Below are 18,289 nucleotides of genomic sequence, written 5' to 3' on the forward strand. Positions count from 1 at the left end.
GAAAAGTCAGTTTGAACCCCAAGGTTGGTGGTTCAAACCCACCAGTGGCTCCTTGGGAACCTTATGTAGGGTTGCTATGAATCAGAACTGACTCAATGGCACTTAAGAACAAAATCCTTTATATAACACATTGAAATCTCACAGTCACCTTATAAAGTAGGCATTGTTACTATTCTGATTTTTGCAGATGAGGACAACTAGGCACAGAAAGGTTATGTAATTTATCTAGAGTCACACAGCCTCTAAGCGCAGAACTGAGCTCTGAACCCAGGCCACTGGGCCCCAGTGTCTGTGCTCTAAACCATCACCCCACATTGGCTCTGTTGACGGCGCACTGGAGGGCAAGGTTTGCAGTCATTCTTTGTTCGTTTGTAAACATCAGTCACTTCAAAAAGCTTAGAAAGCATGCCCACTCGAGGCCAGGCATTCAGGTGGGCTGCTCCACACTGCCTATAAAGTTGGCTACATCGTGCTGACCAGGCTTCCTGGGAAAAGGTTTACTCATCCACAGGTAAGGAACTGCTGGTCCCTGAGACAGAACGGCTCCAGGCAGAAACGCCGGCCTCAGATTTGGACTCTGGACTTGGTGTTTTCTAGTGACATCACAACGCAGGCGCTGAGTCTCGAGGGCGGATGGCCAATGGCACATCTAGTTACAAATGGCAGCAGTCCTTTCAGCTGCGGTGATTGAGTGCTGAGTGCGTATCAGGTGCTCTGCATGCATCAGCCCAGGGAGTCCTCACACAGCGCGGGGGCTTTCCAGACTTAGTACATACTGACATACAGGTGACTTCCCCTCTCTGTGCCTTGGAAACTCATTATGGTAATGGATTTGGTTTTGGTAGATGGTGATAGTGGTGGTGGTGGTGTGCCGTGGAGTCGGTTCCGACTCATAGCGACCCTGTACAGGGTTTCTGAGACTATAAATCTTTACGGGAGCAGAAAGCCTCATCTTTCTTCCACGGAACTGCTGGTAGCTTCAAACTGCTGACCTTGAGTTTAGTAACCTGACTAGTAACCACTATGTTGCCAGAGCTCTTTTATGTTTACCTTTCTGTTATAATTTCTGATGACCGTACTCACCAAAACAAAAATATATGGCAACTCTAAATCCATCTCCAGAACTTTACATAGGGAAATACTATTGGTTTTCAAAATGGAACCGTCTGAGTAGCGCAGCTCCAACAGAGACCTGTTTCCACCCTTGCCCTTGTGGTCTGTTCTCCACCCAGCAGCCAGAGGGCGCCTCTGAAGCTCAGGAAGTCAGATCATGGCACTCGGCTGTTCAAAACCCTCCAATAGCTTCTTGTCACCTTACAATATTATCTAAAGCCCTACAATAACCTGACACTTCCTCTCCCTGGCCCCTTAACCCCCAGCTGCCCTCTCCCCTTCATCGATCTCCACATTTTTCCTGCTTCCTCAGCTCCAGTTATACTGTCTGCAACCTGCCAACCTTGTCCACACTTTGAGGCCTTTGCACAACTATCCCCTCTTCCGGGACCATGTCCTCTACCTCACCTGTCAGGTGGGTCGATGTTGGAGAGGCTTCCCCTGGTCATACCAAGTATAGTCTCCCACTGACTGTTTATCTTTCTTCAGAGCACTGTATCTGACACTACATTATGGAACCACTCAACAGAGAGTCAGGATGTCTTGCTCACCACTGGATTCCCAGCTCACAGACTACTGTTGTTGTTAGGTACCACAGAGTCAACTTAGCAACCCCATGTAAGAGAGTAGAACTGCGTCATAGGGTTTCCTAGGCTGTCACCTTTACAGAGACAGATGGTCAAGCCTCTCTCTTGTGGAGTGACTGGTAAGTTTGAACCACCAACCTTTTGGTTAGCAGTCAAGTACTTAACTGTTTGTGCCACCAAGGCCTGTCAAAGACCTGCTGAATCCAAGAACGATAGGTCCTGCAGGCTGCAAGAAGGAAGGGCCCTCCCTAATCGTCAGACCGGACCTCAGAGTCTAGGTTGCATTGGCCTCACCCACTTCCAAACCACTTGACTGCAACCGTGATTTACGCTGCCACGCCCATCCTGAGCGGCCTCTCCAGAGCTGCTCTTGAGATTTGCACAGGGATTGCCTTGCCCCACAATGTGGTTTCAGTTGTGTGACTTTTAACTTCTCCAACTTGAAACATGGTTTCTATTCTGTTGAGATGCCCTGGGGGCTACTGGCACTGGGGACATTATTTGAAAAAAAGAAAAAAAAAATTAAGAGAACAAAAACAAACTGGCTTCCCTGAGTAACTCCAGCTGGCCATTAAGGTCCCTATAGGTCCCTATCGAAGAGGTGCGACTTCAGGGCAGCGAGAAACAGCAGATGAGGGAGACTCAAAAATGTCTTTCTTGAAGCACACATAAATCCTGCAAATTCCTGGCTCTGAGCCTCAGATTCAACCCAGGGAGGCAGAGTGCCTGCTCTGTATCTGTGAATTTCATCCTCCTATCTGCTGCCTACTGGCATCTGCACTGGGGGGCATGGGCTCCAGACATCTTACACAGGAAACACCCCAGACAAAAGGGAGGCTGTCGTCACTGCCTGTCTGCTTATCTTAGCTTAATTGTTGTTGTTGTTGTTAAGTGCCGTTGAGTCGGTTCTGACTCATAGCCAACCCTGTATAGGGTTTCTGAGGAGTAACTGGTGAGCTTGAACTGCTGACATTGCAGTCCAGTGCATTAACCCACAGTGCCACACCAGGACTGCATCTTAGCTTAATAGCGCCGCGGAAACAGAACTATCACAAGTGGGTAGTTTGATTTCCTCGCAGTTTAGGAAGAAAGAAGTCCAAAATCAGAGCACCAGCCCAGAGAGGTACTCTCTCTGAGGGATCTCTGCTCTGGTAGCTGGGCATTCGTCCATTCCTTGGCGATCTATGGGACATCTCTGGTCTCTTTGTTCATTCATTTTAAATTTTTTTAAGGTTTCTATTGTGGATTGAGTGAAAGTTTACAAGGCAGATGATCAGTTTTACATTCAACAAATCATACAAATTTACATTCAACAAAATTCAACAAATGAAACCTTGTTTCATTACAATGATTATAATCCCACCCATGTACCATCAGTTAACAGTTTTCTTTCTATTCACTTTAGATTTTTTTTATGTGTTCATTCTTGTGTGGTTCCTTATAACTCAGGAGTGATTAGGTTCAGGACACACCCCACACTGGTATGGTCTCATGAATGTAACAAATGGGATTACATCCACAGGTAGAGGCGATAGGACACCAACGCATGTTCTTTGTATGTGTATGTGACACATGTCAATCCCTGCTCCTCCCCTAAATGGCACCTTCTTCTTGTGTCGGGTCAAATCTAGGAGGTGCCCTGGTCTCTGCTGGCTCCCTCATGCCTCCCATCCAATTTTCTAAGTCCTTTCCCTCCATCCTGAATCCTACACCTTCTTGCAGCCCAGATCCAACCCACTTTTCATCATTTGCTTGGATGATTACAGTAACCTATCCTCTGTGCTCAGTGATACCACTTTCCCTGCCTACTGCCCACTCTCCACACAGCAGCCAGAAAGGTCTTCTCAAAACATAACCAGATAGACTCTCCACTGAGTAGTATCCAATCTGTCTGGGAGGGCTGATTAAATGAGATGGGTAGAGGACTCTTGTGGTACAATAGTGAATAATTGCCATCAGAACTGACTGTGAGGGTTGGAAATGTAAAGGTAGATGTTTTGTAGCAAAAGGAGGGGAGTTATTGACTTTGCAGTCCAGGAGCAGAGGTCCCTGGGACCACCAAGAGAGAAGAGCGGAATGCGGGAAACAGTGACGCCAGAGATGGAGGCAGAGACGATGACGTGGAGAGATGGAGCAGCCTGGAACTCTAGACCCAGAGAAGGAGAGGGGCTGTGTGCTGATGACCGGGGGGCAGGCTTGCAGTGTATACCCTTTGGTTGGTTGATGATGCATGGAGGGGATTGTAACCATGACAATGAATTGATATATAACAGGATGAATGTAAAGCTTATGTTCTCCCATGTAAACTATCACAGAATTCACAATAAAACATTAAAAAAACAAAAACAAAAAACCTACATAGGGTTGCTATGACTCAGAAAAAACCCCCCAAAACCCATAACCAGATCATGCGTCTTTTCCTGTTGAACGCTCCCTCGTCCCATACCGTCCACAGCACAGATCATACAATTAACTCTGATTTCCAGACCTTAGTCTGGTGCCCGGCTCCTCTCCAGAATAAATGTCTTCTGCCCACCTTGTTCTTTCTCTCATTCACTCCAGCCACCTGGGCCTCTCTCTGATCCTTGATCACATCACACTTGTTCTCACCACACATAGGACCTTTGTACTTGCTGATCTCTCCTCCCCAGAGGATCCCTCCACTGGCCAACTCCTTGTGTAGAGGACCACCCTTGAGAATGCTGCTCCCTCCCACCTCCTCCTCAGCACATGCTCTCACTTCAGACTGTTCTCTTGTCTTCACCTGGCACAAATTAATTTATGGATTTGTCTGGTTGCTTATTGTCTGGATCTGGGACTCAGGATGAGTCAGACAGACTTGCTCTCTGCTCTCAGGGAACTGACATGCTATGGGGAGACAGGCAAGATCTAAATCTACCTTGGACTTTGCTGCTACAAAAGCCAATACTTTCATTTTTTGCCAAAGCAACTTTGAATTGGGTTTTGATATTTACAATCATCAGTCTTGGCTACAAAAAGCAAAAATCCAGCTGCCATCGGCTCAACTCCTACTCATGGTGAACCCACATGTGTCAGAGTAAAATTGTCCTCTTTAGGGTTTCCAGTGGATGATTTTTGGAAATAGATCACCAGACCTTTCTTCTGCGGTGCCTCTGGGTAGACTAAAATCTCCAACCTTTTAATTGGTAACTGAGCGTGGTAACTGTTCACACCCCTGGGAGGCTTCTGACTACTACTTCGGCTCCTTGCACACTTGCTGAACTCAACAACCATGGCTTTATGAACTCATTCACTCTCTCTTTTTCTCAAGCTGCCTGAGGTCACCAACAAGGATACCCGCAGGTCTGCTTTTAAGAGGCAGACCTTGGTCTTGATGCCAGGTGTATTCTCTGCCACTTCAAAACTTCCTTCCTGAATGAGTCTCTATCTAGATCCTCTCTTGGAAACAGATGTTAAGCAGAGAACATTTCAAAGATGGGAGGACCAAGGCCCAATGGCTTGCCTAGACTGGCGAGAACACAAGCTTGATCCTTTCAGCAAATATTCCACCTCCTTCTGAATCTCACAGCCTGTAGAGCCGAAAGAAAAACCTGCATCCTTTCCTTATGGTACATGTTATTAATGCCTCGAACCAACCAGTGGACATTTAGAATTCACAGTCTTTATATTTCTACTTTCACAGGTTGTTGTTGTTGTTAAGTGTCATCGAGTTGGTTCCGACCCTGGATAGGGTTTCCGAGGAGCAGCTGGTGAGCTTGAACCACCAACCTTGCAGTTCAAACAGTTTTGCAGTCTGGCGCATTAACCCACAGTGCCACACCAGCTCTCCACTTTCACAGGTTAGTCCCTGAAAAATTTCCAGGTAGTGGAAATAGAATTGTGTGTTCATATACAATTCTATTTCAGGTTGCCTTTGTTTTTCAATCTGTTATCAGTCCAATATGGGAAACAGAATTTACAACACCAGCAGGAGCCCCATACAAATCTTCTTATCAACCAGGAACTCTTTTTCACCTTGGAGAAAACTGCTTGTTCTTTCATTAGAGGCAGCTCATCATTAATTCCTATCTGGCTTTGGCTGCCAGGGGTCTCCGAGTGGTACAAATGATTAATGAGCTCAGCTGGTAACTCAAAGGTTGTAAGTTCCAGTCTACTCAAAGGAGCTTAGGAAGAAAGGTCTGGCGATTTATTTCAGGGGGTAAAAAATCAGCCATTACAAACCAGATGGAGCACACCACAGTTCTCTGTGGGGTTGCTATGAATTGGAATTGACTGGTTGTCCATGGGATTTTACTGGCTTTTGGCTACTAGGAAGCTCAGAAATTGACTCAGAATTTGTAGTTAGCCTGAGCCCAGGGTTTTTTTTTTTTGGTACAACTCTTTATTCACTACATAGTTGTTTCATACGTTTACTTTTGCTTTAATATTCCTATTTTATTTATATTTTCCATTCGAAATCTTTTCAACAGAGGCTGGGGATAAACAAATGAATCACATTTATTTCTGAAGTTGTTCTCCTTCCACCCCCCACCCGCCCTTCTCCTCCCTTCCTTGCAGCTTGCTTAGGGGCATAGGCGCAGACACTTTAAACAAGCACAGTCCCTCTGCTCTGTTCTTGCGCTCTCTCTTTGTAAAACATGCTTTCAGGGGAATGCAAATTGTTTTTAAAAGCTTCCATCCTGGCCCACTGCTAATTATTCCTGACCCAGGAGGATCTGCACTAATTTACCTTAATAAACTTATTAAACAGCAAATTTCGGGAGGAGGAAACTACATAGGCCTTATTGGATTAGTCAAACCGCCAGTGGACATCCCCACGAAAGCAGAGAGAAAAACCCATTAGCTGCACAAGGAAGCCAGGGAGATAATCTGACCAAGTGTGTTTTTAATAAGTCTCCTCTGGCCACAGTTTTGGGCCTTCTTGGGGGTTGCCAGCAAAACTTTCAAACCACCAAAGGGAAAGAAAAAAAGAATAAAAGGCAGCATCTCCCGCCCCCTCAAACCAGCTGTAGGTGATTAAAGGCGGAGCACAGTTGTATCAAATGAAAAGAGCAATGGCAAACCTCCAGGTCATTAAAGAACAGATGGGTGTCCGCGAGGTTGAAGATCATTTCTTCCATCATCAGACCAATACGCACGGACGTCGTGGTGTCCTGTTAGGGAGAAAAGAGGGCAACACACTCAAGTGGGGGTTCTGCCATCTCAGCTTCCTCCCCACCTCTACAGGGCAGGTGTGCTCTTTCTGCCTGGCTCAGATGTGGCCTGACTCTGTCTCAGTGTGGGATCCAGCTGACAATACCTGAGAACTTCCGCAATGCCACGGCTAGTTTCCCACCTTCTGTATTTAGCCTCCTTCATCTTTAAATCTGCCCTAAAAGGTCCCTAGTGCGGTGGGGTAATGTGCTGGACTGCAAAGTCGGTTTGAACCACAAGGTTGGTGGTTCAAGCTCATCAGCCACTCCTTGGAAATCCTGTACAAGGTTGCTGTGGGTTGAAACCGACTCGACAGCACATAACAAAAACAAAATGTCCCTAGAATCCCAACTGTGTTATCTTCACTGACCAGGAATTGCTGCAAGAAAAAAAAAAAGAAAAAGAAAAAGCCTCTTGGAAAAGCTGTTTCTGGGGGTTACCTCTAACACTTTTTGATTTCAGGGAGGGGTGGAAGATTTTAGAGAAAGCAGTACAAACGATGTATAAATTCTGGGAGATCTGGTATATTGGTTCTCTCTGTGATGATCTCTATGCATGCTGCTATGTTAACTGATGTGGGGGTTGGCCACTGACTCAAGGTGACCTCATACACATAGGAATCAGGTTGTTGTGATCCATAAGGTTTTCAGTGGCTGATTTTTCAGAAGCAGATTGCCAGGACTTTCTTCCTGGCCTTTCTTAGTTCAGTAGCTACATGTAAGCCACCACTGACAGAAGGATCATGTCTGTTGACTGGATGGAAACTGAACCCGGGTCTCCTACATGGTGGTGGTGGTGGTTATGTGCTGTGAAGTCAGTTCTGACTCCTGGCGACCCTGAGCAGGGTTTCTGAAGCTGTAAATCTTTATGGGAGCAGAAAGTCTCATCTTTCTCCCACAGAACAGCTGGTAGTTTCAAACTGCTGACCTTGAGGTTAGCAGCCCAACTCGTAATCACTACGCTATCAGAGCTAAGGTGGAAGTTCTACTACCTCTGTTCCTCACATGCTAACTTACGCCTCCTGATAGTTTAAAAAAAAAAAAAGAAATCACAGTTATCTAACAACAGAGGATTAGTAATAGATGCAAACCAGGGCTTTGGGCCAGTATGACTGACGCAGCAACATTAGAACAGACCTAAATTTGTAAAATGTGGGTGTACTGGAACACTAACCAGAATGGGAAAATTTTCAGTTCAAAGCCCTGGACTGGAAAACTCGGAAGAGGTGGCGAGCCCTTTCAGGAGCCTGGTGTGGGGAACTGGGTTACCGTCAGGACCATGGACAGCGACACCCAGGCAAAGCAACATGGTGGCCACCATCTTTGACGTGGGCACCGTCTCTGACTGCTTGTGGAGAGATTTGGTTCTCTGCAACGTGCGTGCTGCCCTTGTTTTTGAGGAGGGAGATTAAGTTTCTAGCAGGACACCAAACCATAAATTTTCCTGTTCTGGTACAGTCATATTTGGCAAATTGGGTCCATTCAGGTTTCACATTGTGGGCCATGTCTGAACTAGGAAGAACTGATTTGAAGCCCTGATACAAACACAAACGAAACCCTCTCTGATACCTCCATCCCACAGAACACTAGGCAGCCATTGCAAAAATGAAGTCAGGCTACATCTGCTATAAAACTATTGTCAAGAATTAGAATATTCCTGAGTCGGGAGAGCTGAGCCTGATGTCCTGGTCCCAGACACTATTGGCAGTTTTCCCTGTGAATATGAGCTCTCCAGTGGCACCTGCTCCTTCACCTTCAAGGTAGAGGAAGAGGATGAGGCTGAGCATGAGCTCTGTCTCACGGAGGGGACCAAGGATGAGTCTAATGTGGTAGAAGTCGTGATGCAGAATCGTGAGACATCAGGACCATCAGGACACAGCAATCCTGTGGTCAGCCTTCAGTTGTCTTGCCAACCCATGCTCAGCCTGCATGCCTTTCAACTACACCCACCTGTAACCTTCCACCTGAAGTCAGGCTCTGACCCAGTGTGACTGCTGGGCAGCATCAGATTGTTTCTATAAGGAGTGACATTTCTGTAGAAAAGGAGAGTAAGGAAGAGGACAATGAGGAGGAGGAAGCTGAGTGGCACCTTGTCCTACCTGCCCAGAAGCAGAGGGGCAGACCCTAGCCCTGTGTGCCAGGCGCCATGTCCCTGGACAAGTGTCCAGAATTTGAAATATTTCTTCTCTGTTGAAGAGGAAGGTTTGGGGCAGGGAGTGGAAGGACTTTGGCTGGTGCTAGGAGATAGAGGGCCCCAGACAACCATGTTTGGGGCTTTCCTTTTTTCTAGTGGTGGGAGGAACACTGAACTTCTCTCCTGATCCTCTCCCTCTCTATCCCGACCTTCCTATGAAGATTGGAGGTCAGTAGTTGAAACTCAGGGTTATACATTTTCACCCCATTTTTTGGATAAAGGTTGAAATAAAATGCCATGAATTTTTTGCAAATCAATTAAAAAAAAAAAGAAATAGAGTATTAAGTTAAAAAAAAAGCAAGTTACATCAGTGTTAAATACAACCATGCAACAAAAGGGTCCATGAACACACACACACACATCTACCACCATATTTCTTCATAAACCATGCACATGCCATATATTTTTTTGCTAAGTGTGTCCTCCCCGCCCTGTACCCTCACATATAGTGTGCTATGCCATTTTAAAAAAACAAAACATGTTGTTGTAAAAAAAACCCCCACAAACCTAGCATAACATGCTTATGAAAATACCTACGTGGGGGTGGTGGTGGTGGGAAAAACCCACTTCATAAACACTGAATAACAGCTGCACTATTTGTGTAAAACTATAGTATACATGAAGCATGGTAGAATACATTGCTATTCACCCAGATTTGAGGTCTCATCCATAGGGACCTGTTGTCTACATGTGTATAACTTACAAGTTAAGAATGCTTTTTACGTGTTTAACTGGTGTACAAAGCCAGAGATGAGTCAAGAGACCATATGTCTTGCAAAAACAAAACACAAAAAACAAAAACTTTCTAGCGGGCTCATGATGGGGCAAGTTTGCTGGGCCCTTGCTCTTGAACCATGTGACTTGCTTTGGTCAATGGAATGTGAGTATCAGCTTTGTGTCACCTGTAGTCAGAAGCTTAAAGAACCAGAGTATGGTTTGCTGTGTGTCTTTGCCCACCTTCCAAGACAATCAATGCTCCGATAAATGCTACCCAGACAGCCTGAATCCTGGGGTAAAGATGACAGATGACGTGCACTGAAGTTACAGCTGATATTTGTTGTTAAGTGCAGCTTGTGTGACTTTGATCAAGTAACCTGACCTTTGTGGGTCTCATTTTCTTCATCTATAAAATTGCAGGGTTTCCGAGGAGTGACTGGTGAATTTGAACCACCGGCCTTGAGGTTAGCAGTCCAGTGTTGATCGTACAGTGCCACACCAGGAGTCCACATCAAATGATGCACGTGGGGGATACGTGGCACAATGGTTCTCAACCCTTGCTGAACACTGTCATGCTTTGGGGAGGTTTTCCAATGTCCTGGTGCCCAGCTGCACCCCAGACAACAATGTCAGAATCGCTGAGAGTAGAGTCCAAGCATCAGGCATATTGAAGCTCCCCAAAGGTTTCCAGTGCACAGCCAAGGTGAAGAACAATTGGCCTAAACAGACACATAGCACACAATGAATAATATGAGGGTCCCTTGGTGGTGCGAAGGGTTTGTACTCTGTTACTCAAGATAGCAGCTGGAATCCACTCAGTGCTCTGGAAGAAGGGCCTAGTGATCTATGTCTGTAAGATGAACCCATTGTCACTGAGTTGATTCCAACTCATGGCGACCACATCACAGCCACTGAAACCCTACGGAGCACAATTCTACTCTGGGACCCATGGGGTCGCCATAGTTGGAACTGACTTGATGGCAACAAGATTGTTTTTTAGATTGTTGTTAAGTACCATTGAGTTGGTTCTGACCCATAGCGTTTCCAAGGAGTGACTGGTGAGCTTGAACCACCGACCTTGCAGTTCAGATGGCTTTGCAGTCTGATGCATTAACCCACAGCGCCACCCCAGGCCTCCTGGTTAATAATATTCCTGGCTATTATCGGCTAAGTGCTATCTTTTTATGTACTACTTTACAAGTATTAGGTTATTTAATCCCCAAAAAGCTCCCTGAGCTAAGTACTAGTATTTTCCCCATTTTATAGATGAAGAAACAGACCTACAAAGGTCAGGCCACTTGGTCAAACACATACAGCTGCGTTGTTGGTGTCTGAACTCTGGTAATTCAGTTCCAAAGGAGTCCTGGTGGTTCAATGGATAAGCACTTGGCTGGTAATTGAAAGGTTGCTTGTTTGACTCCATCCAGTGGCTCCATGGCAACATGGTTCTGTAACGATCACAGCCTAGGAAAATCTATGAGGTAGTTCTACTCTGTTTTATGGGGGCGGCATAAACCAGAATAGACGTGATGGAACCTGAAGACAACAACAATTTCTGAGTCCAGTTGTTCTGGTGTTTGAGAGGTTTCAGTGGAGGTTCCAGACTAACACAGATTAGGAACAAGTGTCTGCAAAGTCATCTCTAAAAATCAGTCAGTGAAAACTCGATGAATCACAATGACCCAATCTCCAACAGATGACAGGGATGACACAGAACCAGGCAGCGGGTCACTCTGTTCAGCTGTGCTCAGGGTTTCCATGAATCAGGGCTGACTTGATGACAGTGAAGAATGACAGCTATGACTTCAGAGCAGTATTGTTTCTAAGGTGAGTTGGGTTGAGAGAAGAGAGATGGGGCCTTGTATCATTGATAAGAAGTATTAAAAAGTTAAGGCACTGGACAGAACTAAAGGCCTCTAACTAAATTGTGAATCAAACCCATTCCATATTGTTTTAAGAGACCCCAAAAGCAGATCTACCACTCCTAGAAGATATCCACTTTGACTTAGAAGTTGTTCTACAGACAGGTGGATCTTGGCTGAAAGCAGAGAATATCAGAAAGATGTGTACTTGGTCTTTACTGACCATGCCAAGACTTTTTTTTAAATTGTAAATTGAGTGATAGTTTACATGCGAAAACATTGATTTTACATTCATTGCTTCATTGCAATGATTACAGTCTCCTCTGTGCATCATCACATCATCATTCAACAGTAATTGCTTCTATTCCCTCTTTTTTTTTTGTAGGGGGATGTACAAAAAAATATGCAGGAATGTATAATCCTTTAAAGAACTAAAGGGCACATTCTGCAAGCCTGCCTCCTGTATGCCAAGGCTTTTGACTGTGGATCATGACAAGCTACGGATAACATTGTGAAGAAGGGATATTACAGAACACTTGATATTGTTCATGAGGAACTTGTACATAGAACAAGAGGCAGTTGTTAGAACAGAACAAGGAGATATTGAAAGGTTTAAAATCAGGAAAGGTGTGCGCCATGTCTGTATTCTTTCTTAATCTATCTGTATGCTGAGTAAATAATGCGAGAAGGTTGATTATATGAAGAAGAGCATGGCCTCAGGATTGGAGGAAAACTCATTACCAATCTGCAATATGTAGATGATACAATCTTGCTTACTGAAAGCCAAGAGAACTTAAAATAATGATGAAGAGCAAAGACAACAGTCTTCAGTATAAGTTACACCTCAATGTAAAGAAAACAAAAATCCTCATCACTGGACCAATAAATAATATCCATATAAATGGAGAAAAGATTGAATTTGTCAAAGACTTCATTTTGCTTGGATCCATAATCAACACTCATGGAAGCAGCAGTCAAGAAAGCAAACGATGTACTGCATTAAACAAATCTGCTGCACAAGACCTCTTTAAAGTGTTCAAGAGCAATGATGTCAGTTTGAGGACTAAGGTGCGCCTGACCCACACCATGGTATTTTCAGTTGTCTCAAGCATGTGAAAGTTGGACAATGAATAGGGAAGACCATAGAAGAATTGACGTATTTGAGTTGTGGTGATGGAAAAGAATATTAAAATTACCATGGACTGCTAGAAAACAAACAAATCTGTGTTGGAAGAAGTACAGCCAGAATGTGCCTTAGAAGTCAGGATGGTGATACTGTGTCTCTCCTACTTCAGACATATTATCAGGAGGAACCAGTCGCTGGAGAAGGGCATTATGCTTGGTAAAATGGAGAGTGAATGCAAAAGAGGAAGACCCCTCCCCCCCAACAAGATGGATTGGCATAGTGGCAGCAGCAATGGGCTTAAGTGTAACAACAAATGTGAGGATGGCACAGGACTAGGCAGTGTTTTACTCTGTCGTGCAGAGGTTCACTAGGAGTCGGCACTGACTAGATGGCACCTAACAACAACAGTTCTACAGAAAAATGGAGTGTTGTCCACCCTACTCTACCTGTTGATGAATTTGTGGTCATAAACAACTGATGTTAAGAGAGGATTATTCCCCTTGTTAGGCATTAGACATAATATTAAATGTGTGACTTTAGTAGCTAAGCCAATTCTCAGAAAATACCCCTAAGACTCCCTATAAAAATGTTTTTCTGACTTCCTTTACAATTGCCTGTATATTTTAATTGCTGTTCCAGGAAACTCATGGTTAGACATATCCTGTTACCTGAATACATCCTTACAATGATGGCCAGTTCCTACAAAGATAATCAAGACCCTGACACTTGCAACTTTGTAAATGCTAACTATTCAAAATACTCCAGCTGTACCCACCCCCTTCTTTTTTTTTAAATTTTTGGGACACTTTGTTGAGACACTCCCAAATCTGAATCTGTGTCTCCCCATTTTCCTATAGTAAAACTCTTTATTTTTAAAATTTAAACAGATTCATAGTTCTCCCCACTAAAACATTTCTTGGTGTCAGAAATGGAATCTGATGGACAACCTCCTTCATTAGCACTTGGAAAGCCAGGAACTTGGGCTGTATATTCAGCTACATTGTGAGAACTCTCCTTTTTCCATGGGCTTTTGGGAGCTGCTTGGGTATCCCTCAGGTCTTGATCCTCAGCCTATGGTGTTTAAGACTCTCTTGAGTTTGATTTCTGACTGATTTGTACTATCCTTGGTTTTTATTATTATTAGTTTGCTATCATTCTGCGTTTTCCTATACTAGTTTTTTTCTTTCTCCCTGTTCTGGCTCATTTATATGTGAGCTCTGCCAGGATATGATTAGAGAAAATTGTCTACTTGCAGGTTCAAGTTATAGTTTTTCACTGGCAAGTTTAGGTTTTTTGGTTCTAATTTGGTGGTATGTTTTAAATAGTATATATTTCTCTAACAAGAAAAATGGATAACAATAAATCTTAAGATGGAGTATAATCCTCAGAGACTGCAGCTTATTTTATGAGCAAATATGGTCCTGCTACTTGTACCTTTTTGAGTTGATGGTATTGCTTAGCTAACTGCAACTTGGAAAATATGCAGTCTCTTTGGGGGTTCTTTGATCTCCCCAAATTAACTTTTCTACAGAGCAAACTAGAATGAAAGGGTTCCACGATTAAACAGTCCCAATGGAACTCACATTTTAATTGGGATTTTGAAGCTTCTAAAATAAATGAGTTAAGCGGCTAGTCTAAAAAGACACTTTCTATATTAACAAAATGAATAAAGATATTCTGAAACTTGCTTTTGAGTGTAGAGTAGCCAAAGTGAGTGGAAAAAATATGATGTAAAAAAGCTGAACAGAAGATTTCAAAGGGTGGCTCAAGAAGCCAAAATAAAATGTTATATGGGAATATGCAAATACTTGGAGTTAGAAAAGCAAAAAGAAGAACACACTTGGCATTTCTCAAGCTGAAAGAACTGAAGAAAATAATTCAAGTGTTGGCTTGCAATAGTGAAGGAATATGGATAAGACAGTGAGCAATTCAGGAAGCATCAAGGGCAGATAGAAAGGATACACAGTAACTAACAAAAGCAACTGGTCAATGTCCAACCCTGTGAGAAGGTAGCATATGGTTTGATGGTACTGAAGGAAGAAATCAAAACTGCATGGAAGGCGTTAGCATACAGCAAAGCTCCAGGAATTGATGGAATACCAACTGAGATGTTTCAACAAATGAACGCAACGTTAGAAGCATCCACTCACCTCAGGTAAGAAATTAGCAAGACAGCTACTTGGCCAACTGACTGGAAGAGATCTGTATCTGTGTCCATTCCAAAGAAGGGAGATCCAACAGAATATAGAAATCATCAGACAATACCATTAATATTACACACAAGTAGAGTTCTGCTGAATATAATTCAAATATAGTTGCAGCAATACATTGGCAGGGAGCTGCCAGCAATTCAAGTGGGATTCAGAAGAGGACATAGAATGAGTGATATCATTGTTGACGTCACATGTGTCTGGCTAAAAGCAAAGAATACCAGAAAGATGTTTACTTGTGTTTTATTGACTATGAAAAAGTATTCAACTGCATGGATAACATTGTGAAGGATGGGAATTCCAGAACACTTACGTATGCTCATGCAGAACTATACGTAGACCAAACAGAACAACAAGGGTTTATGGTATGGTTTAAGGTTCAGAAAATGTGTGCATTAGGGTTATATTTGTTTACCATATTTGTTAAATAAATAATCTGAGAAACTGGATTATATGAAGAAGAATGTAGTATCAGGATTGGAGAAAGACTCACAAATAACCTGCAATATGCAGACGATACAACATTGCTTGCTGAAAGCTAAGAGGACTTGAAGCATTTACTGATGAACAAAGAATACAGTCTTCAGTATGGATTACACCTCAACATAAAGAAAACAAAAATCCTTACAACTGGACCAGAAACAACATCATGATAAATGGAGAGACGATTGAATTTGTCAAGGGTTTCCTTTTATTTGGATCCACAATCAATGCCCATGGAAGCAGCAGTGAAGAAATCAAACAACATATCACATCAAGTAAATCTGGTGCAAATGACCTCTTGAATATTAAAAAGCAAAGATATCACTTTGAGGTCTCAAATGCACATAACCCAAGCATGGTATTTTCAATTGTCTCATGTACATGTGAGAGCTGGGCAGTGAGGAAGACCAATGAATAACGGATGTCTTAGAATTATGGTGTTGTCAAAGAATACTGAGTGTATCAGGGACTGCCAGAACACAGAACAAATCTGTTTTGGAATCACAGCCCGAATGCTCCTTAGAAGCAAAGATAGCGAGACTTTGTCTCCTGTACTTTGAACCTGTTATAGGAGGGACCAGTCTATGAGGAAGGACATCCGGCTTGGTAAAGTAGAAAGTCAGCGCAAAAGAGGAAGATGTTCAACAAGATGGATTGATCTAGTGGTTACAATAATGGGGTCAAATATAGCAAGGATTGTGAGGAAGGGGTAGGACTGGGTAATGTGGTGCTCTGTTGTACATGGGGTCACTATGAGTCAGAACCAACTTGATGGCATCTAACAACAACAACAACAACAACAACAATAGCAACTATGATCTGCTGCTTCTCACACTGGGTCTGAGCATCCTCTTGTAAACAAGTCGTTGCTACTTTTGTAGCTAAGCAGTTACTTGAAGGCATTACACCATTTAACAACAATTCACTGAATATTCATCATTTTCCAATGACCCTTGTTGATGTTAAATGCCCTTGAGTGGGTTTCGATTCTTAGTGGCCCTATGGTTTCTGAAGAACTTCCTTGCAGTTCAAACTGACCTTGTGGTTAAGTGTTAATCCTGTTATTATATAATTCCCTATTTTTCCATGCAAATAGTAATAGCCTCAATGTAATACTTATTCTTTAAAATAAATTTTATTTTAACAAATCAAGGTATTCATGCAAACAATCGATACCTTTGCAATATACCTCATACATTTGGCATTTGATTACAACATTGCATTTGATTTTTCACCTGTGAATCTAAACCTCTTGTTTTTAATGCAAGTTATTGAATTCATTGCTTTCTGTCTAATGTGCATTACATTTGAAATATTTCTGTTTTATCATTTAGGTTTTATAATTTGGCAAGGTTTTCTTTTATGCAAATAGATTAGACTTTGCTGTTGTTGTTAAGTACCTGTGAATAGGTCCAACTTATAGGGACTCCACATAGGGTTTCTGAGGAGCAGATGATGAGTTTGAACTGCTGACCTCTCGGTCCAGTGCTTTATCCTACGGTGCCACACCAGGACTCCACTGACTATATTGTAGTATTCATTACACTGTTCTCATAATCATAGTACTTGTTGTTGTTGTTAAGTGCCGTTGAGTCGGTTCTGACCCGTAGCGACCCTGTTTAATGGTTCCAAGAGCAGTTGGTGAGCTTGAACCATCAACCTTGAGCTTCCAATGACTTTGCAGTCCAGTGCATTAACCCACAGTGCCACACCAGGACTCCATAATAGTACTGATTACTTCCAAAATAATTACCTAGAATAAGATTTGCTTATATTTGCCTACCAACATAAGCAGGCATGAAAGCTACTACTGTGTCTATCTTTAATCACAAAGAAAAACAATGCTTTTGTATGAATAGCACAATCACTAGCTAACAGTGCTTCCATAACTCATTGTCGGATTTGTTATCCTTCTCCAACCACAGAAAGAGACGTCTCAGTACCATTAGCTCCTCCAGTATTGAAATCTTGTTCTGCACCCTCTGCTACTTTTAGCTTCAATGCCACCTTTAAGCGAATTATCCATGTCAAATTATGACATTCCCCAGGATCTCCACTTTCATTGAGCTCAACCCATAACAGCCAATTAGGTTCTGGAAGGCCGACAAGCTTATGTCAGACAGTGCAAAGGAATAACACTCTGCCTCCCATCACTTGCCTAACTCCATTTTTCCGTAGGGCCGGTGGAACCCAAGGTTCTGCACACAAATTACTTGACAAATGGATCATCCCTAGGTACTTCCCATATTCTTTGCTGTTTGACTGTCAAAGTCACTCGCATACCATAATTGTAACAAAATTCTAAACCCTTTAAAAATGGGACAATTATTCATCTGAATTACTCTTTAACAGATGATGGCGTACAAAAACAAATCCAAATGTTCCTTCCCTTTGGTAATGCAAACGATGGCATGATCTGTGTTCCCTATGGACACACATTCCTACGTGGAGGATCAAATTATCCAACAACTCTCTGTCCCCGAATAACCTAACTCTTCCTCTAACACACATGTTTCAGTTTAAACAGACTCATGGTTCTTTTAAAAACCATGAATCTGTTGATATATATATGTATATATATGAGTCCTGGTATGGCATCGTAGGATAAAGTACTGGATTGGAAGGTTGGTTTGAACCACAATGTCGGAGGTCCAAACCCACCAGCCACTCCTTGGAAACTGTATACAGGGTCGCCATGAGTTGGAACCTACTAGATGCACTTATTAACAACAAGTGGGTTATATATAGCTCTGATTAGTATAATGGGTTACAAGTTGGACTGCTAACCACAAGGTCAGCAGTTCGAATCTACTATCTGCTCCA

At 43.0% G+C, this 18,289-nt stretch overlaps 1 protein-coding gene across 2 annotated transcripts in view; it reads right to left on the reverse strand.

Annotated features, from left to right (window-relative positions):
* Positions 1–18,289, reverse strand: part of EYA2 (eyes absent homolog 2 (Drosophila)) — a 233,985-nt gene that overhangs the window by 36,402 nt on the left and 179,294 nt on the right. For both annotated transcript variants that reach the window (XM_006839219.1, XM_006839218.1), the window contains one exon: positions 6,746–6,835. In XM_006839219.1, the coding sequence (XP_006839282.1) occupies positions 6,746–6,835 (90 nt within the window). The remainder of the gene's footprint in view (positions 1–6,745; positions 6,836–18,289) is intronic.

Source organism: Chrysochloris asiatica, unplaced genomic scaffold (assembly GCF_000296735.1).
Source record: "Chrysochloris asiatica unplaced genomic scaffold, ChrAsi1.0 scaffold00023, whole genome shotgun sequence".
NCBI classification, from domain to species: Eukaryota; Metazoa; Chordata; class Mammalia; order Afrosoricida; family Chrysochloridae; genus Chrysochloris; species Chrysochloris asiatica.